The sequence below is a fragment of the Leguminivora glycinivorella genome, chromosome Z, assembly GCF_023078275.1.
Source record: "Leguminivora glycinivorella isolate SPB_JAAS2020 chromosome Z, LegGlyc_1.1, whole genome shotgun sequence".
NCBI classification, from domain to species: Eukaryota; Metazoa; Arthropoda; class Insecta; order Lepidoptera; family Tortricidae; genus Leguminivora; species Leguminivora glycinivorella.
The window spans coordinates 32,086,878-32,113,830 of NC_062998.1; the positions used below are offsets into that span (position 1 = coordinate 32,086,878).

The following is a 26,953-nucleotide window of genomic DNA, read 5'->3' on the forward strand; positions in this document are numbered from 1 at the left end:
TATATTTATCTATCTATCTTTATCTATTTAAGTATGTATATCGTCGATTAGCACCCATAGTACAAGCTTTGCTTAGTTTGCGGCTAAGTTGATCTGTGTAAGGTGTCCCCAATATTTATTTATTTATATAAATAACAACGGTACAGGGGCCATAAAATGAAAGTTTAGTTAATATCATCCGAGTCATCATTCGTGAATCAACCTGTAAACCTTCAAGGCTAACACAAAATGAGAACTGGTTGCACCTTGTGTCATATCTATAAGTGATATGTTGATCCCAGTTCTAATGGTCAAACAAGTGGTACTATATTTAATTCAATCATTGCTACCCGGCCAATCCGCACACAAGTACTTAGTTTATCGAATAAATCAATTTTACTCGCCTAGACCCCGACATTCAAAAACACGAACTCTCGACCCTGCCCGGCGACTCTGCTCGTCTAAAACAGTGCCTAACATCAGGTATGGCGGCCTGGCCTTTAGTTATGTAGTGCTGTTGGCACTGATTGTGATAAACGGTATGCAAAGTGTCGCCTAGGGGATGAAGACGCACCAGCAAGAGCATCTCGAAGCAGTAATTGTCCTGGTGGTGGTGCGGCGGCGGCGCGTCGACCGCGCTCTCCGCCTCGGCGCACAGTAACGCCGTCTCCCAGTCGTCACGTGCGCGTGCCGCCTCGCAAATGATGGCGCACACTATGTGCGACATCACCTATACAAAGTATCCTAGTGTGACATGAAGACGCACCAGCGAGAGCATCTCGAAGCAGTAATTGTCCTGGTGATGGTGCGGCGGCGGCGCGTCGACCGCGCTCTCCGCCTCGGCGCACAGCAGCGCCGTCTCCCAGTCGTCTCGTGCGCGTGCCGCCTCGCAACCGATGGCGCACACTATGTGCGACATCACCTATACAAAGTATCCTAGTGTGACATGAAGACGCACCAGCGAGAGCATCTCGAAGCAGTAATTGTCCTGGTGGTGGTGCGGCGGCGGCGCGTCGCCCGCGCTCTCCGCCTCGGCGCACAGTAACGCCGTCTCCCAGTCGTCACGTGCGCGTGCCGCCTCGCAACCGATGGCGCACACTATGTGCGACATCACCTATACAAAGTATCCTAGTGTGACATGAAGACGCACCAGCGAGAGCATCTCGAAGCAGTAATTGTCCTGGTGGTGGTGCGGCGGCGGCGCGTCGACCGCGCTCTCCGCCTCGGCGCACAGTAACGCCGTCTCCCAGTCGTCACGTGCGCGTGCCGCCTCGCAACCGATGGCGCACACTATGTGCGACGTCACCTATACAAATTATCCTAGTGTGACATGAAGACGCACCAGCGAGAGCATCTCGAAGCAGTAATTGTCCTGGTGGTGGTGCGGCGGCGGCGCGTCGCCCGCGCTCTCCGCCTCGGCGCACAGCAGCGCCGTTTCCCAGTCGTCTCGTGCGCGTGCCGCCTCGCAACCGATGGCGCACACTATGTGCGACATCACCTGTCAACATAAACAATACTACTGTACTGTATGTACATACAGCATAACGTATAAGCCATCAGCCCATACTATAAGGGTAATATAATACGAAGTAAAAAAATGTTTTTTTTTATGTATTTTAAATGGGCTTACTCTTGGCCACAGACTAGCCAAAGGCAAATACAATTTTTCAGCGTATTCGCTTGTCGCATCACATCAGACATGCTTATGTTTACATTTTGGACTGCATTGATAAGTGTATTCCACGATAATTTTAATCCATACTAATAATACTAATATAATAACATAAATGGGAAAGTGTGTGTGTCTGTTTGTTTGTCCGTCTTTCATGGCAAAACGGAGCGACGAATTGACGTGATTTTTTCAGTGGAGATAGTTGAAGGGATTGAGAGTGACATAGGCTACTTTTTGTCTCTTTCTCTAACACGAGCGAAGCCGCGAGCAAAAGCTAGTTTAAAATAAGTTTCAAATGTGATCACTCGGAGAGTAAGTACATCTGAACGTCTGTCAAATTACACAAGCTTGAAAGAACTGGCTTCCTTCGAGTTTGTTTTGTAGTTTACCTGCCGCTGCAGCGAGGTGAGCTTGTGGCCCGCGAAGAGGATGCCGACGACGTGCTCGCGCAGGTCGCTGTCGTCGGCGAGTGCCTCCTCGGCCGCAGGTGCTTCGCCGCCCGCCTCGCTGCTGCTCTGCTCCCATTCCAGTAGTTTTCCGAACACCTGTGTAAGTTAAGCGCTATCTGCATTAGCTGAAATGTATTGTGACACGATGACAGACAGACTGTACAAGAATGCACTTGATCGTAAAAGGTAGACAGCGCCCGAGATCTTCGCTTTGGGTCGCTTGCGTAGCAAACATCACAATGTAACGGCAATCTCTTACAAGTTCACGAACCGTCTGAATAAGGTTTTATTCTAAATGAATCTTCGATACAGATAAGTTCCCGCTATAAGATTACAGTGTGTGATTACGGGATGTATAATTATATAGTGCGGACAAACAATGCAAATACAGAGGTTACAAAATGCCCGCGCCAGATTTTGTTTTCCTATACCAAAGTGCGTCCATGTTACACCGTTCTTAAATAACAAACTGCTTAAAATGGAGGCGCGCAGAACGCTACACCTTGCAGCCTTGTTATTTGGAGTTATAAATAGCAAAAAACCGTCATATCTTTTTGACAAACTTTCATTTTCTCAAATGCAAGACAGACATGCCACCCGCCTAATCTACCCCCGTCACAATTCGGCTAGCTTTCGTGGCAGCTTCCGGTATGCTGCCACAAAATTCTGGAATAATATTCCTCCGCCAGTAAGAAACGCTCCGTTACTTATCTCATTTAAAAACAAGTTAAAACGTCATCTGCTCACTTTTCAAACTTCTCACTCCTAGTCGTCTGTGTCTATTTATTTATGATTTAAAGTTTTAACTGTGAATCATTTATCTCTATTCCCACACCCCAGTTTACCTGTGTAATAATATTTTAATATTCTAATTTTGTCTCATGCCAGTCAATATTTTTAAATTAATGTCTTTTCTGTCTGTATATTTTTTTTGTTTCATCCCAAATAAATAAATTAGGAATAAATTTCATTTCATTTCATTTCATAGTGGACCTGTGAGGTAAGCAGTCGGAAGACACGCAGCGTGTCGGCCTCGGCGAGCGCGTGCAGCACGGCGGCGGGCGAGGCGGGCGGCGCGGACGCGGGCGCGGGCGCGGCCGCGGGCGCCGGCGCACCCAGCACGCGCAGCTGCCGCACGCGCACCGCCGCCTCCGGCCCGCGCAGCTCGCAGCGCACCCGGACGCCGCCGCTCGACCCGCCTAACAACATGCAATACGTTTGACGCTGACAACATGCTTCGTGTCAATTTTATAATTATAACCTTTAATAGCATGTATTTAAAACAGATGCATTCCTATAATTAATGAATCTACGTTTGTACTCAAGTTATTATAACCCTATTGCTGCGACATGTTTCGGGTCAATTCGGAGGCCCCTCTTCAGGCATATAGGAGTTCACGCGGCGGCTAAACTCCGTGAACTGACCGAACGGCTCGCCGCATCGCCCGCTGCGCGAACCGCTGCTGGAGTTTAGCCGCCGCGTGAACTCTTATATGCCTGAAGAGGGACCTCCGAATTGGCCCGAAACATGTTGCAGCAATAGCGATATAAATAATAACGTGTAGATTAATTAATTATTTGAATATGTCTCACGAAAGTTTAACGTGTATAGATGCATTCCTAGTTAATAACCCTCGGTACCCATTGACATCACATAATGTTGTGCGCGCCCGTACCAAAAACGTCTGTAATTTGAAACTTTCCCCGTTCCGTACAACATAGACTTCGTATACGTAGTATGCCAACGTAAATATGCCAACTAAAATAGCACTAACGAACAATTACGAGTTATAAATAGGTGCAAAATTATAGTTATGATTAAAATAACGGCTGTTTTTCCGATCCTTGATGATGTGAGTCGAATACAGTCGATAAAAATATACTTATTGTAAGTTTAACTTTAATGAGATTCTAATGAAATAAGGGAATTATACTGCACTTACGGGGCAACGTATAACAAAGCCATGCTGCCGACTTGGAGTCCACTTCCATATCTTGCATGTGAAACAACTCGCTGGATCCGCCACTATACAGGAACGAAACTAGCAGAGTTTTGTTCTGTGAATAAAAATGTTAAATATTAGGTCATTTATAACCTAAAAGGTAGAAACAGGGCGGAAAGAGTTTGATAAAATCTTCTCGATTAAACTTTACATAGTAAAATGCTTGAAAAAGTTTCATTCATTTGTGGCTTTTCAGTACATTACAGTTAGTTGACCCCTAGGAAACTATTGATGCTCGTATTGACTAGGTATGCGATCGATTAGCATCGAATGAAAAGTTTGCCAATAACTAGTCTTTCCTTTCACACAACCTGTATGTATTGATCAAATCTATAAACGCCAATCTTCATTTATTTGAAACCGAAGGAAGGTCTACTAAGCACGTGACCTGACCCGAAAATAAAAGCCACACTATACAAAGTGTAAACATCAAAAGTTTGGAAATCATACCACAGTGTCTCTCGTGTTGTCAACATGCACGCAAACGATGTAAGGGCGGTCGGGCGGCGCGGGCGCGGGCGCGGGCAGCGCCACCTGCACCCACTTGGCCTTGTTGCGGTCCTCGTCGCCCGACTCCCAGAAGGTCTCGGTACTGCCGTCCGTGAGCGCGCCCGCCATGCCCTGCCGTGACGACACGCTCACGTCGCACCACCCGGTGACGTCGCCGCAACTCCATACAAAGTTATCCTGCAGCGATTAAGATACTATTGGCAACGTACATGACAGAGTGGCGCTGATTGTCACAAATACACATCATTTTAACGGCCACCGTTGGAGCTAATATTACAGCATTTCATTTAACAAGGAAAATATTAAATAAATGTCATATACAAAGAAAAAAATATCAATGCCTCCCAGTGTTCCAAGACATTTATTTAATATTTATAGTATAATAGTAGTGAGACTACTTAAAAAATACAAATTGAAATATTTTCCATGAGAAAATAGTTTGATTTGATCTAAAATTAAAAAGGAAAAACCCACAAATTGAGGTCAGTACTAGTCGTGCACGCACGTAGCGAATACTTTTATGATTGCAGGTTTTCCATAGCTAAGTTTAAATCTCACATTTTGAAACATAAAAAAAAACATAGATTCACGCGAAACATCTTTGGTTTACATTTACAACATAGCCAATAATCACAGGCATATTGTGCAACGTCAAAATCTTAATATCATTCCTCAAGTCGACGGATCCTTATTACTCGTGATTCCTATTTTCAGGCAGCTTCTTAGCCTTCGGCATTTGAAGCGACCTAACTAAGCTATAATAGCTAATCTATTATTAAATGTCATTAGAGATACTTACCTTCTGGAGATAGCTATGAAAGCTCTCGTGCAAAGCGCCGAGGACAACTTCTTCATAAACTCCGTCTTCTGAGTGTGACAATATTTTGCTGATCACACTAAAAACTTGTGATCTGATTCCGTGCAGCATTAAAAGACAAGCCAAATATTTAACATAATTATGTGCATATAAAGAAGTTAAGTATTAAGTTTTTTTTTCCTAAAAAGCGTGTTATTTCCAATCCCGAAATCACGGGTTCAAACCCCTGCTAACGTTTATACATGAGTTTTTCTTTATGTAAGAAATGTAATTTCATATTTGCCAGTCGCTTTTCGATCAGGAAAACATCATAAAGGAACCAGTTTAATAGTTTACCCTGTGGGTTGGAAGGTCTGGAAAATCGCTTTGCATGTTACTACGTCAATTGGTTTCCAAGTGTACCCCAGGCTTTCATGGGTCGTGGCGTAAAGTCTGGATAGCACGAGGGAGACGATCGCTTGAGTGTTTTAATAGAATTGGTTAGTGAAATAGTAGAATATAGTAATAAGTCTACCTGTGCAGGAAAGCTCTGTCATGCGGCGAGTAGTGCAGAGCCCAGCACCGCACGGCTTGCAGCGAGGCGGCGCTGGCCGGCGGCAGCGCGGGCGCCAGCGCGCTCACCGAGCCCAGGAATGCGTGCAGCGCCGAGCGCGCGCCGCGCGCGGCTCGCCCGCCCGGGCACAGCGCGCACGCTGAGGCCGTCGTCGCCGCCGCCGTGCGAGTAGCCTCGGTGGCACCGGCCTGATGGAGATTACATCAAATTCCTAAAAATGACTTGATTACGCCTTAAGGTTTAACACTCAAATTCGTTATATAGGAAGTGTCGGTTGCACATGATATGTTTTGACCATGTCATTGACACTTAGAAATTAAGTCATGGACAGAAAGCGCAATTGTCATATTGCAGTGACAGGTATCTCCCACATCACGATTGAACACATATCTACAGTCGAATTCTACGACACATACAAGAGTATTAGTATTATTAGTCACCACGGGTATTCCTTGTAATATAAATATAAATTAGGCTAATGAAGCTGACGTACCTCTTTATTATCCTCTAACGCCAATGGCGGGGGAACGATCCTAGCGTATTTGTCGAGAGCTGTACAGAACCACCACATGACGTCGTGTACGCAGGTGGGCTGCGTCGCAGACCTCAGTAACCAATTTAACGCCTGTAATATTTCAGTGATTACATTTCACGTCACATATATTCAATTAAAATCAATCAGGCAACTTCAACAGCGTGTATACCATTTGTGCAAAATGCTTTTGATGGTTTAGTAGAGCGGTTGTCACCCATTTAAAATTCCAGAAGAAATAGAGTTAGTTACGAGTATACACGTCCACGGCCGGCAAAATGTTCCACTACGTCGCTTGACTATAATGACAGTTAAATCTCGTCCTTATCTGACCAAGTGGGACGTTTTTCCGGTTGAAGACACATACAGATATATTTACCTCAAAGGCATATTGCCTAACAGTATTAATTCTAACGGCAGCATCCATCTTCTGCCTGTAGGAGTGTAGGTTGCGGTTGGCGAGCACGAACGACAGCACCGGGCTCCGCATGAGCGCCTCGGGGTCTATCCGGGGCGGCTCGAACGCCGACACGCCGCAGCCTTCGCCTGTCCACTCGCCGCAACCGACTAACTTTTGGAGGGCAGCGCTCGGTTGGGCGAGGAGGGATGAACCTGCGCCTGGAAAGGTGGAAGTAAATGAGTCATGGCTCAGTCACATGCACATAAGATTTTTGTCTCTCTTCTCTCAGCAGAATTCAGAGAGACTGCATTATATTGCTTAGGCATGGAAAAAAAGCTGATCTTCCTGCTCGTGCATCCTCATGTGGCTGCAGTCACCAGTCTCGTGCAGTTAGTAGTGCAGCGTTGAAGGTGTTTATGTTTATTTATCATTATCTCCCAACTAGTCGATCCAAAATCGGCCATCAACATTTTGTTGGCAACGTGTCCCGCCCAATCCCAATATATGTTAGTGATACGCAATGAAGAGGTTCAGGGCAGTGAGAAAGTAATGTGGTTACCAGAGAGACTGTCGTGGTGCGTAGAGCGCTCATGACGGGCCAACGGCGCGGCGTTCGCCAGGTCGCGGCCGCTGGCTTGCCCCATCGACACTGAGCGGTGCACGCGCGGCCACTGCCCGCCCGCCAGGCCTTCGCCTCCATATGGCCCGTTCTGCAATCAAAATATTACATGAAAAACATGTACAGCACAACCAGGTACTGAAACTGGGGCGCCACATGCTACATCTGCGCACCAATTCGTGCCACGGTGATGCTGACAGGTACAGTCGGCCAAGAAAGTGGTCTACCAGTTTTGACCAAAGTTTCTGTGAGCTCTAACGATCGCTAAGGTTGACTTGACACATGGCATGACGAAAGTATCATACATAGAGAAAGAGCAATTGTCACTGACATAATATTATTGCAAGGGGAAATCGATATTGTTGTCTCATGACGTTCAAACGAACCTCAACCGTAGGGTGGTAAATCACATTTTTGATCGACTGTACAAGAAACAACTAACCGTTGGAGCAATCGTCGGAGGCGGCGGGCGACCCAGTGAGTGATACTTGGCGGTGTCTACAGTGGCGTTGGCCTTGGGCGCGGCGCCCAGCGCGGCCAAGCACTGGAACGGCGGCGCCGGCTGCCACATGCTGCTGGGCGGCGTGGGCGGGCTGCGCCCTGCCGTCTCGTGCCACGGTGACGCTGACAGGGACTCTGAAACGTACTTACCAGTTATACACTCTAAAGTTTCACAAAGAAAACAAATACTAAAAATCTTATTGAAATATTCTGTCATTAGAAAAATCGACAAATTAGAAAAAAATCAGCGCGAATGTTAATCGTCCCATAGAAAAATTTGCATAGATCAATCTTAAATAACCAATATTATTTTATATCCTATTTAAAAGCATAATACCCGAGTTAGTCAAAGGTGCCAAATCCAGCAGGAACATAGCATTGTCCTTCATGATCTGGTGGTCGAGCTCCGGCGCGTCGTTGCTGCGCTCGTAACACACGTCCGAGACGGATTTGGTCTTCGATTGTTTCACCGACGACACCGCTTTCAACGCCTTGTCGCGACACTTCTCGCAATATATGTACCAGAGCTGGTATGCTGTAAGAGGAAATGAAATGAGGCTGTATTTTTCGCAGAGGTTCTGTTCCTGATATGTTAGCGTCGTGTGTATATGATTTCGGGTACACCGGATGGAAACACTCATAATACTAAACTATGGATCTATACGATCGTCTTTTTAAGTGGAAGGGACGCTTACCATCCCTATAATAACTACTGCCAAGTGGAAAACTTTGGACAAGAGAGGTAACACAAGAAAAAGGAAATAACGCGTAATTTAATTATACGTTACAGTAATTAATGGCCTGACAGTCTAAAAGGTCGATTTTCATTAGTTAGTTAGTAGTGAAAATAATTAAAGTTGCGTCTCGCTCTCCGATAAATATTTTTATCATTGCGCAATAATTATGTGTTCTTTAGGAATAATAAAAGTTCGATGGTCAAACATTTAAGGAAACTATCTATAATGCATGATAGGTGCATTATGAAAGGATATTTGACTTATTGCATACATTTTGAACAATACCTATAAACTGCAAGCTGCGTAAAGTCACAGTATAATAAAGAGTACTATCGTACAGTATGGCCACTTCCGCTCCCCGCTGAAAGTGCCGCCCACTCGCTCTCGGCTACCTCACAGTTACCATCTGTCAAAAACGCGAACAGTCGACCTATCATATCTCACTCACACAACACACGCGTTCACCTACACGAGCTTAGAATGTGTGCTAGGAACGCGCCTCTTTCATAATTATATTTGATCGGCAGTGTCCGAGGTGTGGTAAAGTACCTTGCGCGAGCTGTCCGCAGAGCGCGGGCGGCGCGTCGTTAGGCGCGGGCGGGTCGGCGCGGCGGTAGACGCCGGCGCGGTCGAAGCCGCGCGCGCTGGCGGCGCGGCAGCCGGGGTGCGCGTGCCGCATGTGCGCGGCCAGCGGCGGCGGCACGCTCACCCCGCCGCACAACTCGCACTTCACTGCAACAACACATTGAATAGTGTCTTACTAACGTCCCGGAGTTTTGATCACTCTATGTCCATTGTTACTCGACGCAACCTTTCGGACCATATAACATCACGTCGAAGCCATTTCCCATATCGCTAACTAGATTATGACGCTCAAGAGACGCCGGTGTGGGGCGATCCTCGCTCTATAGAAGTGTAAGACTGTAAGTGTAAGACTGTCCTATAATATATATATTTATTTAGGTGTAGGGTGACCCACGCCCAAAACATGCAAGTGTCAAGTGGGCCTAATACGGGCTCAGTGGGTTTAATGGGATGAGTATTTAACTCCTGATCGAGCATGCTCGATTTTTTTTACTTACCTATTATATGACGTCTGAATTCTCGTCGCTAACTTATATTTTCATGTCAATCATAGTCATATTGATATGGCAGCGGAGGTGACCGCTATTAAGCATTCGGAATTAAAATAACGCTTATACCTACTTATTCAATATGTGATAGCTATTTACAATATACAGCATAATTGCACATACGTACCTGAATAAGGAGTTTTATAAATAGGCGCTGACTTCCAATCCCTTTTTTTGCGAAGTGAAGTAAACGTTCTTGATATCAGCTCGTTTTCATTCTTTTCAGCAGTATCTTTCTGATGTCTACAACATTAAAAAAATTTTTTAATATGAAGCACATGTAATTAAGTATTTAGTCAAACGCGCAGTATTGTCAAATGACAAAACACACAGACTACGAGAGACACAGACACTACAAGGGGTCATCCATTTATTCATCACAGTGACAGGAGATGGGAAGGCTGACAGTAGGTACACATTGAAGAGTTAACTTTTTATCCATGGGCCCAGAAACTGGAAATTTGATGTGATGTAATTGAGCAATTCCCGTTTAGTTTGTACATTTGGATCACGTCTCCGATTTTGATAAAAATTGGTAGGCTGATAGAGTCCATGATGCTGAACAAGATCCACTAGGTTTCCCAAAATGTCCTATGTAGTTTGTATGAAACCTTCCTTTTTTGTTACCAGATTTTTATACATTTTCGGTAACAAAAAAGGAAAGTTTCATACAATCAACCTAGGACATTTTGGAAAACCTAGTGGATCTTGCTCAGCATCATGGACTCTTTCAGCCTGCCAATTTTTATCCAAATCGGAGACGTGATCCAAATGTACAAACTTAACGGGAATTGCTGAATTAATTGACGACAACTAACATACGATATAAAATTCAGAGCCCTAACTACAGTGACGACTTTTTACTCGTACATCAACATGTACAGTCAACCAATTGGAACCCTAGGCCACTGTAGAACTATGTCATAGTGACGATGTTAATCAGATTGTAAGAAATCTCTTACCGCTTGTCATTTTGACATGGTTGTAGAGTGGCCTAGGGTTCCAATTGGTTGACTGTACCAAATGTAAATAGAATACAAAGGGGTTGAAATTACTTGTCGGTGGCAGCAGAGAGTTGGTCGGCGTCGTAGAGCGCGTCCCACAGCGCGACGAGCGCCCGCAGCGCCGGCGGCAGCACGTTCACCACGGACGGCGAGTTGCTGCTGTCTGGAGGGCAACCATTTTGTTTAACATTTTCAATCCGATGAATATCCGTTATCACACAATGTACTTTTTCTCAAACATGCAATGAAATATTGTCTTTACGTTCCTTAAAATGGGCTGGGAAGTATCGCTTTTTGGGCGCAACAACTCGAGAGGACTGTAAAGGGATTTCATATTATTTTTCAGGCCTAGGCCTGCAAAGTAACTTTTTTTTATAAAATATTGTCCTTTAGAGCATTTTTTTATTTCATTGTATGTTTGAGAAAAGCACTATACATGCCTCGGCGTGAAAACGGATTCCCGGCCTCGTATCCCTATCCGGCCTCGCTCGCACGCTCGCTCTACTATTACAAACGCAAGAATTGAATTGATGAAAGTTAAAAAATTGTGTGAATATTTGCGATTACGCGTTGGTTTGAAAGATGATGGTGGAGAAAATGGTTTTGAAAAGTTTGGTTTATGAAAAGTATCGAGGACGTGAAAAGACTCCACGGAAAGCACGAAAAGCGAACTAAATATGGTTGTTGGCTTTTTACTTACTACAATCGCAAACCCATTATTACTTTTAAATTCCAACATAGTTTGTATAATTTGTGACGTTATCTGGGTAAAGGGACCTTATTGTCGATGACGCTTACGTCCCGCGGCATCGTATTTGTATACGAACATCGCTCATAACGCCTTAAGCGCCATCGACAATAAGGTCTCTTTACCCAGATAACATCACAAATTATACAAACTATGTTGGATTTTGTGTATGAGTAATCGCTCGTTAGTATGAACATGCGTACGCATGCTTTCAGCTTTCCGATGCGTAAGCGTCTTCATATTAACTAGCGATTTCTAATACAAAAAATGTGGCTCGATGCTGATAGATGTGACTTCACCCTTACCCAGATAACGTCACATTTTAGCATTTACTATAAAAAATCAGAACCCATCATCTTCAGTACTTATGAATACGTAGTACCCCTATATAAACTGCTTACGCAAAAAACTATTTGCAAGCGCAATACTTAAGCGCAATACTTAGCACGATAGTTGTTTTTATATATATTTAAAACTTACTACGAAACACACTGGTTACGTAAAGTCGCCGTCAATAGAACTTGTGAACAATGTAAACAATCCTGGTAGTCAAAATGTATTTAATTTCCATCAGAACTAACTCATCAGATACTGGATAAATCCATGTGTTCTTTAATAAATTCACCTTTTAAATAATAAAATTGTGCTAAAATATTGATATTTTATATAATGGTTTGTTTACATTGTTGACAATTTCTATTGACAGCGATTTTAGGTATACTAACTCGTATCGCCTTGAGCCTGTGAATCCTCTTCGCGTATCGTGACGTCGACGTCGCTCCGCCGGGCACGGCTGGCGCTCGCCTCCACGCCGGATCGCGTTAGGGTTTCCAGCGTAGCCGGGTTCATTCTCAAATACTGCCCTGTAATCAAAATACATTTGTAACATATAAACTAACTAATCAGCATGGCAATTTGAAACCCCAATATATTTGACCCAGGTTTACGACTTTGGAAGGAGCATTACAATACAATACAATACAAATCCACTTTATTGCACAACCTCAGAAATGTACATAGGAACACACACATTACAATTAATTTTATTACAGAGGTAAAGACTGTATCGTTAATTATGGAGACAACTTTGAGTAGCCGTATTTATTTGCTATTATATTTTTTTCTTATAACAAGACATGGGCTTAATAAGTCACATAATAAGGTACGCATTTTGTTCTAGAAACTCGACGTAAAGCATGTGGTTTAGACAGCATTGACTTAATCCTCGCGAGTACCAATTACGATTTCGGACAAATGCTACTAGAAAATTCACAAAGTGCGTACAAGACGACACAATTGCGAAAAAAAATTGTGCAGTGCGAACCTCAACGACACATGATCCACAAAGCAGAATATCTAGACTTAGTCTAGCCACTGTTATTTTAAAAAAATAAAGTTCATGATCTGTGTATGGCGGCCATTTAGAGAATGTGGCATGGCGCTTACCCTAACTCCGACTTTGATGTCGAATTTAACTATCGTACACTGTTTATATCGATCTGGTTTAGGCACTGTTCAAACACCGTGAATATCTATTAGACATTGGTCTATGCCTAATTTTTTTTATCTGTTTCTCTCATCCTGCTTGTATCAAAAATTGACGGCAATCCGGAACGTAGCTCAAAAATGCGTTTTTTTTTAATTATATAAATTCACCGCATTTATTCTGCAAGTACCCAATTGAACAATCATGAAGAGGACTCTTAAAAAATATATTTTGGCAGCATATTAACCTTTGTTTGTCGAAATCGTACAAAGAGTCTTTGAGATATTCTCAAATTAAGCCAGATTAGGGCTTGTCCGAAATTTATTTGCTAGACCTTAATGAAAATACCATAAAGTCCTTAAATAAAAAAAATATCAGACCTTCCTATATCAAATCGTACGTACCAATACCTTCAGATCATACTCTCGGACCATAATAATACAAAATTATGCACATGTCAACATTTAGACGAGGTTTGTTTTGTCCCTATAATTAACGATACAGTCCTTAAACAACATACTTAATACATGTAATACCTACACATAAGATATACATACGTACCGCTTACATATTCATTCATATTCAACTTATTCTAGAGTGCTTTAGTATAAGACGCGATTTTTTTTTGTGAGAACAACTTTAAAACTATTTTTTTTTAAATGACGAAAATTGTATAACTTATTAGTATGGTAGACATCTCATGGAATGCCTCAGTAGATACCTAAATATCAACGTCTTTAGCCGATTTTTACATCGCTGAAAAGTATATAAATAAAGTGTAGGACATAATCATACCTATTCAGTTATCGGAATCTTGGCGTCATAACATTCGGAAACCGTCAAACAAATGAAGCGGAACTATCCCATCTCTGATCATAATACAGCGAAAATCCGCTCAAAATTTTAACAGCATCAGTGGAGACGCCTCGGCACTTGCGGGTGGAACTTCAGGAATGCGCGATCGTGCCGAACAGTCTTCCAATTGGAACCCTAGGCCACTGTAAAACCATGTCATAGTGACGTTATAAATCAGATTGTAAGAAATCTCTTACTGCTTGTCATTTTGACAAAGTTGTAGAGTGGCCTAGGGTTCCAATTGGTCACTATACACTACGCCTGGTACACACATTATCATACGTCGGCGCTCCTAGTGTCGTGATTATTTACCAGCGTTGGTGGAGACCTCGACGGAGTGGCGCTGCGGACGCGCCACGGAGAGGTCGTGCGGCGCGCGGGTGACCACGCGGGCGCCCTGCTTCGGCAGCTGCGGGTGGAACTTCAAGAACGCCGCGCACGCGATCGCGTCGTGCACGATGCCTGGTACACACATTAACATACGTCAGCATTAATCCTGGTTGTGATTATAATCAATTATAGTTATAGCTCCGCAAATCAACTCTATTCTAGCTAGATGTTGACAATTAAACATATCGTTTGGCATAATACGTTAAGATTATAAAGCGTCTATAAAATAATACAAATTCAAAATGTATAAATGGCTTAAATTAGCTGAATTAAATAAATAGAGTAATAGATATATACAGTTCTAAGGTTCAACTAAAAGAAAAATAGATTAATGACAACGAAATTATGAGTATTGTGTTCTTTTCGAACTGTCTTTTTTTTCATTCAAAGACATAGCATGCTCCATCGTAGTCAACGCAATAAGTAACCTCATTTGTAGTAATAAAAAGCATGGTCCAACCACCTTCATGCCACAGCAGCGCAGCAAAAATCGCTCGTAGACACTCTGCCTGCGCGGGGCTGAGTGCGTGCTTGCGCGGCGGCGGCGGCGCGGGCGCGGCGCGTGCGGGCAGCGGCGGCGGTGACGAGCTGCGCTTGTAGGCCCGAGACCGCGACGCTATGCGTTCGCGGGCGACGCTTTTGGGACTTATGTTCTCGTCCTAAGACAAAATACACATTATATATGTGTTTATGTAATCATGAATAACTGATTATAAGTGTCATTATCATTTACATCTCACTACCTCATCATCTCATCTGCAATGACGGTAAAAGGACATATTAGTTGAATCCTCATAAAGGTGCTTTGAGGACAACTGGAATGCCATCTAAAAATCCCAAAATACTTATTATGTCTTAGTTAGTCTGCATTAAGTCCTTCGGGCCGTTCCGATCCTAGTGTTTTCTGTTGCTGGTTGTGAGGCGTTTCTGTATCTACAACTCAATTTTTCCGGGCTAGTCGAAGTAAACTAGTTTTTATAAAAGCATAAAGGTAAAAAGTTTGTAGGTACCGACACAGATGCTGGTATTATTGAACTCATATAAAAAATATGCCTATTATCCTCAAAAAAAGAACAATATCTAGAATGAGTGTGTAGAAAACCGGCCAGTAATGTTTCCCACCCATTAAAGGCGGAAATGACCATATCGGCTACCAGTAGTAACGTTTCCTGTTATAGGCTGCAATAACCATACCAGCTACGGTAGTAATGTTGCCTGCACGGTTAGCACATGATTTCCGCGAGAGTATATCGCCGCGAGATAGTTCACTTCTTCTAATTGTATTAAGATTAAGACGCAACAGGAGCGAAAATGCTAAAATGGAAAGGAGACCCCCTTCCAATTTTGTAATTTCAGTTAAATATACTCGTGTTATTAACTAGATTTATCGAAAAAGAATTGTTCATTAAGAACAAAGATGTTCATAAAGATATTGCGAAAAAATCTTTTCCGCTCTCGACTGTTTCCTCCTCTAAAACTTAATCAATTGGAACGAAATTTGATAATCTTAATAACAATGAAATAATCTGTAAACTAAACGGTCCGATTTAGTTTTTTTGGCTAATTGTTACCAATTTTGAATATCACGCCTTTTTTGCACCACAATGAAAAAGGCCGTTTTTGGAAATAATTGATAGGGTCAGATAAAAAAAATAATAATCTGTGTTAAAAAAATCATTGCTCTAGCTTCAAAAACCAGGAAGGACATAGTTGAGAGCGTTTGTATGGAAAATTGGCCCCTCCTGTTGCGTCTTAATGTCATAAGGACGACTACTACATCTCGCGGCGACATACTGTCGTGGTAACCGTGCTGTTATTGGATGCATACCGGCTTGGGCCCGATGTAGAGGTGCAGCGTGGCCACGGTGTCGCCGACGCTCTCGGGGGAGGTCTGCGTGCCCGCCTGCGCAAGGCGCCCGCCGCCGGCGCGCGTCTCCGGCTCCATGCCTATCTCCGTCTGCAATTATACCACAGTCTAAGATAACGACATTCAGTCTATTGTATCTTACTTCATTCATATCAAAGAGGATCGAGTATTATACAGAGTTACTGTCAAAGTATGTCAATGTCATAGTAAATGTGTAATCACAGTGCATAGACTGCCATCTCTCGACACAGGCTTAAAACTTTTGAACGACAGATTTGACAATTTGGCCCATATTCTTAGCTTGATATGTGTTAAAATGTCAAATATGAATATTAGCGCCATCTAACCAAGCGTCCCCCATCTAGGCCACAGTGCCTTTTTCTCTATGGCTTTGAGGTACGTTTTTTTCGTAGACTTTGTCCGTCTATACGGAGTTACATATGTGTTTGATTCATATAAACCCGTATGCGAACCCTGAGAAAAACAGTTCATCACGTTATGAAGAAAAAATGTTACTGTATTTCTTTGTATATAGTACACACGAGATAACTTTAGAAAAACTTTATACTAAATGGAACTATAGGTCTTTCTGTAATCTAAGAACTTAAACACTTTTGTATGTGACTGTTTGTTTCCTAAAAAAAAAAGGTCTGAGTAGACCATATAGATCTAGGATCGTATTTACTACCTACATTACATAAGAAAACTAGTTCCAACTTGTAGTTTTTGCGCAAGTATCTCGTTCCTTATAGTATTGCTGTATGAGTAATGGTGATTAACTTGAGGACAGAAACATGCAATGAAAAAAATAATTTATGTATATTTAAAATGAAAAGCAAGTTATCCCTACTCTTACTACCATTTTGAATACTTGAATGCCTTTTTAAGATTCCGTGTCAAAAGCCTAATACAATAATTTAGGTTTTTCAAAAAAATCTGCATATTTGTAACTACATATAATTTTTTTTTTTAAGTGGAAAATGTCTGCCTTGGGTGAAACTTGAACTCACGGCCTCTGGATCAATATTCCAGCGCTCTGCCAACTGAGCCACCAAGACTTCAACCAAGCCAGCGAAATTTTCCACTACTAAGGTCAATGGGACCCGTAGCGACATCTACCGTAAGAATGTTAAACTTCTTAAATTTCGCTGGCTTGGTTGAAGTCTTGGTGGCTCAGTTGGCAGAGCGCTGGAATATTGATCCAGAGGCCGTGAGTTCAAGTCTCACCCAAGGCAGACATTTTCCACTTTTAAATTTATTCTAAGCCTAGTGGCATCGATTGCAGACGTTTCTGCTAATCAGAAGTTAAAAATTTAGCATGGTTAGCGCATCGTAACTGGTGAATTTCCAATATGACTTGGAACTCCGGTTGCCGTTTAAGAAGTTTAACATTCTTACGGTAGATGTCGCTACGGGTCCCATTGACCTTAGTAGTGGAAAATTTCGCTGGCTTGGTTGAAGTCTTGGTGGCTCAGTTGGCAGAGCGCTGGAATATTGATCCAGTGGCCGTGAGTTCAAGTCTCACCCAAGGCAGACATTTTCCACTTTTAAATTTATTCTAAGCCTAGTGGCATCGATTGCAGACGTTTCTGCTAATCAGAAGTTAAAAATACATATAATATTCTTTGCCGCCTTTTCGAAACTTCAGGTTTCGAAGTTGATTATGCAAGATTCTTTGTAAATGAGCAAAATAATGAAATGACAACAAACGACGTCTATTTAAGTGCATTCATGGTGAATCATTGGAGGCCTATTTACGGCGCTATCGCTGACTCACGTGGGCCGCCACATGGTGGCTATCTTCGCCGAATAGACCACAGATAAAGTAGCATGCAATGTAACTCAACTTCTAAACATTTCTAGTTACATAGTTTACGCTTTCCTGAGACGATTATTGACAAATGACTCCCACTCACGCTACAGTACATTACATTTTAGTGTAATGTAAGAATAAGGACCATACGGGTTATGGCATAGGGATACGTGAGGCTGACTTTATTATATTAGTTATATTTGATTTTTTTTGCTACTTATAATATTAATATATGTATATGATATATGTTTTATTTTGCAATAATCACTAATCTAGTCGTAAAAATGCCCAATGTCATCGCCACAATGGCCCGTAATTACCTTTTTAGTTACGCGTGGAACTTCTTGACTAAAAAGGACGTCAACTAGAATAACTTCTAAATAACTACAAGGATGTTGCATAGCAAAGATACCGAGTCGAACTTCAGAAGTATAGACCGAAAGTGTGGTATAGAAAACCAACCAACCTCCAGAATAGGGTTGACGTCCCGTATATTGTCGCTGGAACGTTGTTTTACCGGCGACCACCACTCGTCGCTGTTGCCATTGCTGCGTCGCTGCGTTCTTCTGCCAACAAATGATACACTTAACTCAATGCTTATGATGTCGCACCCTTGGGATTGTAGTGACCTAATCCAAAAAAGCATTTTATTGGGAATTGTTAAATAAAGATTGCCGGGTTCATAAACTCCGTAGAAAAGGACAGATTACCGAGGTTTAAACGACATACAATTACTAATAGTTAATTTTAATTAAAGATGCCTTATTACTTTACAAGGTTTTACAAACAAACAATAAAAAATATAGTATTTACTATTTTTTTCATTTATTTTTTGCACATTGTGTATGGTTCGCCTCAATCACGATGACGCGCGATGTTGTTACATCTAACCTTTGATAGTATGACAATACGAACCAAAGCATGCGTCCTCACAAAAAACACGAGGTATATGATGTTTGTAAACGAGCGATAGTTTAATAAGCAAGTTACTTTTATTTACCTCGGCGTTGGGATAGCGATGGACTCGTTTCGAAAAATTCTTCCGCGTTTACTGGGCTCCAGTCCAAATACGAAAGGACTAGTACTGCTATCACTCTGCGAATAATAATTAATAACATTACACTCTGAATAATATGATAGATACTGACATATAATTATTAAAAAAAAATTATATGAATTTAACTATTAACAGAAGTAGTACAATAATCATAGACACAGGTTTTTTTTTATGCTGAACTGTGGTTAAAAATTATGGTTACGAAGAGTATCGCAAAAATTAATAATATGTACGAGATAATAAAATGAACCTGTGACAGGCGTAGTGCATAAGAACTCAACTTACATCATTGGCCATATCACACTGGACGGAGAACGGAAACCTCCGCTCATCAATGCTATTAATATCTGCAAATATTAACATAATGAGTATTAGTAAACATTCGACGACATTTTAAAGTCCGCTGCCGAGTTACTGAGTAGTCATAAAAGGTTAGGAGCGAGCAACAGGTCTTACCGTTAACTCCAATGTCGATTTCGTCCTCGTGCGTCCAGGATTGCATGTCACCCTGAGCGTCGCCGTAGCCGCTCCATATACCCGTGTACTCCGACTGTAAACAGTAGGTACACCTACACTAAAAATTACCACGATTTTGTTGTGTTATGAATGTTATGATTCACTTTCGTTTCAATTGAGGAAAACGGTTTCTTTGTTTAGTTAAATGTACGTTGAGTACGGTTGTTTAGCTTACTTATATTAGGACCGATATTCTGCGATTCTCAAATCTGTGATCCTTAAAATTAGAGATGTTCTAAAGTTACAATTGCGCAATTTGACAGTTATCCCTGTAAGCGGATTTTGAATCAACAATGCTACTACTAATTTTAGTAGCTAGAAACTTAACATACATATAAATAGCAATTTCACTTGCCTACATAATGGTTTTTAAATTGGTCTACTGTGGTAATGCATCGTACGAATTAAATAATAAGACTTAAAGCTAAGTTTCCCTCTATTATCAGACTAGACGACAGGTCAGTGTGACAGTATAGTTCCGCGAATTAATCGTACCTGTTTTTATTTTAAAGCGCACATTACAGAAACGAATCATTTGTCTCGGTCAAATAATTGAAGTTCAATAGGGAACTTGACTGTAGTTAAAACAATATATTTTATACCATGCATGAAATAAAGCATCAGATAATTATAAGAAAAACATGGACAGAAGTTATTTTTAAATACAATTTCTATTTAATAAGTCGGGTAGAAATATATAAAGTAACTGAGTTGACCGTGACGTCACTCAATTCGATTTCATATAAATTCCATATTAGCAAGTCGTTCAAATTCGTTTTGACAGTTCTTAAAAAGAAGCTGATTTGACTAGGAGGCAAGTAGCCTATTAGACTCATTACCCGATCTCCAATTTAGATTAAATTATGCATACATGAAGCATGAATAGCGCATATATGTCCACAACTTCGGCAGCCATTAATATATTTGACCATATCGTAACAGGATTAGATGGAAAACAGAAGATGGCTGGTATATTTTGCGATCTGTCCAAGGCGTTCGACGTTATAAACCACAAGCTTCTTCTTAGCAAACTAAACCGTTATGGCATTAATCGCAACTGCTACGATTTATTAAAATGTTTTTTAGCAGACCGCACACAAACTGTCAAATTAACTGCACACGGTAAACAATATGGCTCTGACGTTGGAACCACCAATATTGGTATTCCTCAGGGTTCAGCCCTTGGCAATACCAATAATATTCTTACTTTTTGTAAATGACCTTCCATCAGCCATTACAACAGGGTTCTCTGTGTTATTTGCTGACGATACCACAGTTATAGCTAGTGCCCAAACATACGAACAGCTCAATGAAAAAGTTATCGAGGCATGCGGACAGCTGAGACTGTGGTTTTCTGCAAACGGATTGCTCTTAAATATAACGAAGTCGAATATCATGCTTTTCTCGGGACGTCAAGTTGAAATACCCCCTTGCTTCTTAAACACCCCTATGCCTATATGTGGCAAAAACCGGTTTCTAGGGTTCGTCATAGATTCCAACTTGAACTGGAAAAGTCATGTCAATAAACTTTGTGCTAAATTGAGCGGAGCTGTTTTTGCACTTCGAAAGTTAAAACCCATAATATCACACGTTGCCTTAAGATCTGTATACTTTGCCCATTTCCACTCATTAATATCGTACGGAATAATAATATGGGGTAACTCGACGGATTCGAAGCGCGTCTTTATAATGCAAAAGCGAGCGCTACGTACTATGGCCGGAGTGAATACAAGACACTCATGCAGAGACATATTTGTGGAACAACGCATTATGACCCATTTTTCACAATACCTGTTTGAAGTTATAATGTTTGTTAGAAACAATATATCTGACTTTAAACGCGTTCATGTTTCGGGTATAAACATCCGTTACACAGGACGGTTAATAACAGTTCCCCGGCGCATGGCCTTAGCGCAAAAAAACCCTCGCGTCATAGGACCAACATATTATGAACGACTTCCAGCCACCGTAAGAAATGAACTGTGCGACCAAACATTCAAACGCCTGTTGAGAGATTTTTTGTTGGATAGACCGTTTTATTCTGTTAATGAATATATGAATGGTTATTTTGACGATCTACAGGAGATAATATATTGAAATTAATACATTTTGAATACCATGTTCTAAATTAGGTTGTTATTATAAATCGATATTTATGTTATTGAATTTCTTGTAATTTGACTTATATTTGTGTAATTTGACGATCCGCTACAGGAGATAATACTTAAACATTAATTAGATATTGTTAAATCGTTTAGTTTGAGAACTAGGTATTATGAAATTATTTATATTATTGTATTTGACGATCGTAATATGAATTCTTGTAGATTGACATGCAATTTATACTGTAATTTGTATTATGAAATAAATGAATCTGAATCTGAATCTGAAGCTGATGAAATATACCCGATCTAATAATAAAGACCGGAGTCGGCCAATGATCATAGAAACTCTTATGTCATATATTATTATAACAACGCAAACTAATTGTCTTTGCGGTTTTTGGAATTGGTTCGATAATTCTTACTTGCCTGTGTATAACAAAGTACAAAAAGAAGGCTAAGTAAATATTTGACACGCTGTTATGTCTCTATAAATAAGATCGTGTTAGATATTTTCTAGGCCTTCTTTTTGTGCGATGTCTTTCCAGGTGACTACACTATACACTGTACTTTTAGGTATTTAAAAAAATGTAAACAAATAATTTGCACATCTTCGTGTAGTTACATTTGTTGGTTAACCAACCAAATTCAAATTCAAGCAGATCTGTCACTGAGCAACCAGTTTGTAACCTCCTTATTTCGTCGTGTAATCTTTCAATTTACCCTCAACTGGTTTAAGGAAATAAGGTAGATTTTGTTTACATTTATTTTTTAAATACCTAAAGATACAGATTAAGGCACTGGTCCCACCAAGAGCTAGTAAGCTATGGGCTATCGGCTATAAAAACGAACAAAAGCTAGTCGCTCTCGTAAATAAAAGAGACGCGACGCGATGATAGCACGGGCGAGTTGTAGTTCGTAGCCGAGCTATGAGCTACAAATCGCTCGATCTTTTTATTTACACGGGAGCGACTATCTTTTATTTGTTGTTATAAGTTCATAGCATAGGCACTGGTCCCACCGCGAGCTAGTAAGCTATGAGCTATCGGCTATAAAAACGAACAAAAGATAAGCACTCCCGTGCGAATAAAAGAGACACGGCGATTTTGATAGCTCACCGCTGGGCGAGTAGCTATGTGTCTCTTTTATTTGCACGGGAGCGACTATCTTTTGTTCGTTTTTATAGCTGATAGCTCATAGCTTACTAGCTCGCGGTGGGACCAGTGCCTTACTCGCTTTTGGTGGGACCAATGTCTATAGTCAGCGATAAAAACTTGTACCGAAGCAAATATTTTGAAAAACCTTGTTCCATCAGGATTACCTGTGGTGGCGAGGTGGCGTCGACAGGCAGGAGCAGCGCGCGGTCAAGATGGCGGTGGTGCTGCAGACACCACGCCACGCCGGCGCCGCCGTCCGCGTGCGCGCGCACCGACTCCGCGCCCAGCCGCACCCACGTGCCGTCCTTGTTCACCACCTGGGCGTTTTCCAAATTAAATCCCGAATATCGACTTTCACCAGATCTGGACGTGTTTGGGCTCATTCTTCTCAGAATCGCGAGCTGATTCTGATGAAAAATGTGTCCCAAAATTTCCATACAATATTGGAGTTTCCAATACGTCAAGCTCGTAGTAAGTTTATACTAAAATCGTGACGTAAAAGAAGAAAAAAAATTAGGACATATTTTTTTATCGTCGGGATCGAATCAGCTCGTGATTCTGAGAAGAATGAGCCCAGACACGTCGAGAGCTGGTGAAATTCGATATTCGGGATTTAATTTGGAAAACGCCCACCTGCACCGGCGTTGTTCATTCACGTCTTCTTATGGTATTAGATATGTCGGCGGACGATCGTAAAATTCGGCAGATCACGAAATTCCTAGGCATATCGTGAAACGGCGCCAAATCATGAAATGCCTAAAACTTGTCCAGGCATATCACGATTTGCCTGATAAACAACACGACAGATCGATTAAAGCAACGCATTCGTCGATATTCCTAGCTCTATAGTGGGCACTTCGTAGAATAGTTTCTTTCTTGGCCATTGGTGGTGCTGCGTATGCGATGGTGCGGATGGCGGCCATGTTTGTTTACCGAGTGAAAAATGTCGGCGCCACTATAAAATGATTTTAGCACCGAAAATAATGTGGTTATTCAAAATAGAAGTGAAAAAGAAGTTATGGGTTTTTGCATTTTTTACTTCAATTTTGGAACCCTACTTAAGTATTGAACGATATGGCGGCGTATCATGATATGCCTAGGAATATCATGATCTGCCTAAATGCCACTGGCGGGTTTTACTTGGTGAAGTCAAAAAATGGCGGCGTTTCATGACATGCCTAGGAATTTCATGATCTGCTTAAACGTCACTTGGCAAATCGTTAAACGGTGAGTTTTGAACGATATGGCGAATGTTACTAAGCCAAATCATGATTTGGCGCCGTTTCACGATATGCCTAGGAATCTCGTGATCTGGCGGATCCTTCGTTCGGCCGCCGACAGATATAATATAGAAGCGAGCGAGGTGCTCAAGAATATGTCTAACGCTTTTACAATATATAGGGTCTGTTCCGATATTTGTGAACACCTCGTTTGCTCCGACATATCTGATGGCGACTGCATAATTGTACAATTGTGCAGTCGCCAGTACATCCACATGCTTGGCAAATAACAAGCACGAACATGAGGTGAGGTGTTTGCCAATGATCGCCATCCGACTCGGATAACTTCACAAATCATAGGGATGTTTAGTTCGACAAACAGGCAAGTTCGTCTAGTATATTGTGCTTGTATTCGGTAGTGTTTGGCATTTAGGGGACAAATACAAAGCGTACAGTCACTGTTACACTACTATCTACCTACATTAGATACAATCGTAACGTACCACTTGATAGTACACACACCCAATCTTATCGTAGGGCCTAGATAATCCTTGTGTTTTATCGTATTTTACCTCTCTAATCGAAGTTATTTCTCTTATCAGTCAAATGTCAAGAATTAAGGTTCAGAATAAACATTCCTATTGACACAGAACCGCTTATCATATTTTTAATTGTACAAATAAAACTGTCTAAGACACAATACAGTTACAAAAGTGCACTTCGTTACAATAAGACCCAGAACCCCAACACAAGGCTAATTTAGTCTCATCATTCTCTTGCCCTTATCCCAGTCACTTGGGGTCGGCGCAGCATGACTTTCTCTTCCATACATCTAATTTAGTCTAAAATACTTATAAATTGCGGTTATAAAAGAGGCCAATTCTTTAGATTTTTTATCTAAACCTAACGGATACGAACCTCTTCAACACAAGCGACAGTGGTTCCAGGCGGCACGCGGCCCAGCTCCTCGGCCTGCAGGCTGGGGCTGGCGCGCACGCGCAGGCCGGCGCTGAACCGAGCCGCGAAGCGCCGCAGCCGCGCCGGCGGCGTCGCCGCCTCGTCGCCCGCGCCGCGCTCGCCTCGCCCTTCCATGCTGCTCTCCACCACTTCTATCGTCAATTCCTGTTAAACACCCTTAGGTTATATTATATTCTAGTAAAATTCTGTAATAGATTAGATTTATAATTATAAATTATGACTTATAAATGTGGGATTAGGTATGTAGCTACCTAAATAAAATACATATTACACAAAAAAATGCTACACGAAATTGTGACTACAGGAAAATTACCTATGGATATTGATACGGCGCCTAACTTAAATTACTGTGTTTATCCCAAATATATCCCTCCGCATTTTTATTTTAGTCTGAGAAAAGGTTCCCATTGACACTAAAACTTTTAGCATTCATGGGGACCTTGGGAGAAACATGGGGTGTTACTATTTGGTAGAAATACAGAAGTAATCCATTTTAAGCGCCAGTTAATATGTGCTTTCCCCTAATTATGTTATTCTTCCAACCGATCACAATCGTGTACGATTTAGTGTAGTTTTATGTACAAGTAAAGGTTTAGTATCAGGAATGGGATTAACCTGCGGTGCTGGTAGTTCGTCCAGAGTGCACCGAAGCTGGTAGGCCCCGGGCGCACGCGGCGTCCAGGCGGCGGCGTACGAGCCGTCGGGCTGCGCGCGCACCGGCAGCCGCTCAGCGGGCACGCGCGCGCCGCCCGCCGAGCCCCATGAGCCCCAGCCGCCGCCGCTGTCGCCGCCGCCGCCCCACGCTCCGCTGGCCACGCGAAGCTCCTCGAAAGAGTAGTTTTGGTATGCCTGAGTAACGTTAAAACATTTAGATTATATCTCAAGCTTTATGAAAAAGTCTGCCAAGCGTTATGCCGTCATACATTAATTTTGTTTCCACTTGAAAAGCGAACGCAAGCATCTCTCGTGAAAATATAGATTGCAAGGGAGAATGAACCTTCATCATGGTGATGGCGTGGAAGCACATGGTGTCACGCACGGTGGGTTGGTACGGCACGTCGGGCACACCCCGGCGGCCCTCGCCGCCGACTGCCGACGCGACAGCGCGACTTTGACGACCCCCCAAATCCTCTAAGCGTTGCACCACAACCTGATTGAACAATCTAACACATTAAAAATCTGCGTGTTTAATCGGCCAATAACTCTTGGTTTTGTGCCAAAGCCATAAAAAAAACCAAGCAGATAAACAACACATCAAATTCCTATTTACAAAAATGTGGTTCCTTCGACGCATCACGATTTACAATAGCTTGGTATTAACTGATAAGCACTAAATCATAACAATCGCATGTGACTTGAATGATTTAACAAACAACGACGACGATTCTGGTTTGAACCTACATTGAACATTTGTCACTCAATTGAATAATAAGAGTTAAACTTTGACTGGAGGCCTGGAGCTAAATAAATTCCTATAGCGAAACGGACAGCAGGAATTAAATCTAACTAAATGTATGAAGTAAGTACATAAGTGTATTTTTCTGTTTTACTCTCCCCGTGTTTAGAGAGGAGTAGGTAATCGGTACTAAACTGTTATATGAAAAATGTGTTTGTTTTTATTGAAAACATTTGAAACATAACAAAAAACTTGATCAACCTGCCCCTGATACTTTATTTTGTTTTAAACATTGCTGCTCCTTGGTTAGATTCAGACATATATTGACACCTGTGGTTTAATTACGGAACTTAAGTAGGAAACAAACCAGACTTTTGTGAATTTCGTGATGGACCGATTAAGAATCAGTAACAAGCACGTTAAATTGATTTGCACTGACGAAGGTAATAAATGTGCGAT

The 26,953-nt window shown here is 41.9% G+C and overlaps 1 protein-coding gene across 1 annotated transcript in view; it reads right to left on the reverse strand.

The window, feature by feature from the left end:
- Window positions 1-26,953, reverse strand: part of LOC125240457 (E3 ubiquitin-protein ligase MYCBP2) — a 111,309-nt gene that overhangs the window by 15,665 nt on the left and 68,691 nt on the right. Inside the window, exons 35-61 of the mRNA XM_048148351.1 lie at window positions 26,096-26,248; window positions 25,714-25,947; window positions 25,039-25,242; window positions 23,065-23,217; window positions 19,582-19,675; window positions 19,411-19,472; window positions 19,069-19,163; window positions 18,535-18,634; window positions 16,217-16,345; window positions 14,852-15,047; window positions 14,311-14,460; window positions 12,383-12,520; window positions 10,961-11,072; window positions 10,033-10,148; window positions 9,322-9,504; window positions 8,373-8,570; window positions 7,977-8,170; window positions 7,475-7,625; window positions 6,895-7,133; window positions 6,477-6,608; window positions 5,945-6,171; window positions 5,413-5,524; window positions 4,554-4,790; window positions 4,044-4,158; window positions 3,094-3,299; window positions 2,041-2,196; window positions 1,322-1,477 (exon numbers count right to left, since the gene is read on the reverse strand). Of these exons, the coding sequence (XP_048004308.1) occupies window positions 1,322-1,477; window positions 2,041-2,196; window positions 3,094-3,299; window positions 4,044-4,158; window positions 4,554-4,790; window positions 5,413-5,524; window positions 5,945-6,171; window positions 6,477-6,608; window positions 6,895-7,133; window positions 7,475-7,625; window positions 7,977-8,170; window positions 8,373-8,570; window positions 9,322-9,504; window positions 10,033-10,148; window positions 10,961-11,072; window positions 12,383-12,520; window positions 14,311-14,460; window positions 14,852-15,047; window positions 16,217-16,345; window positions 18,535-18,634; window positions 19,069-19,163; window positions 19,411-19,472; window positions 19,582-19,675; window positions 23,065-23,217; window positions 25,039-25,242; window positions 25,714-25,947; window positions 26,096-26,248 (4,242 nt within the window). The remainder of the gene's footprint in view (window positions 1-1,321; window positions 1,478-2,040; window positions 2,197-3,093; window positions 3,300-4,043; window positions 4,159-4,553; window positions 4,791-5,412; window positions 5,525-5,944; window positions 6,172-6,476; window positions 6,609-6,894; window positions 7,134-7,474; window positions 7,626-7,976; window positions 8,171-8,372; window positions 8,571-9,321; window positions 9,505-10,032; window positions 10,149-10,960; window positions 11,073-12,382; window positions 12,521-14,310; window positions 14,461-14,851; window positions 15,048-16,216; window positions 16,346-18,534; window positions 18,635-19,068; window positions 19,164-19,410; window positions 19,473-19,581; window positions 19,676-23,064; window positions 23,218-25,038; window positions 25,243-25,713; window positions 25,948-26,095; window positions 26,249-26,953) is intronic.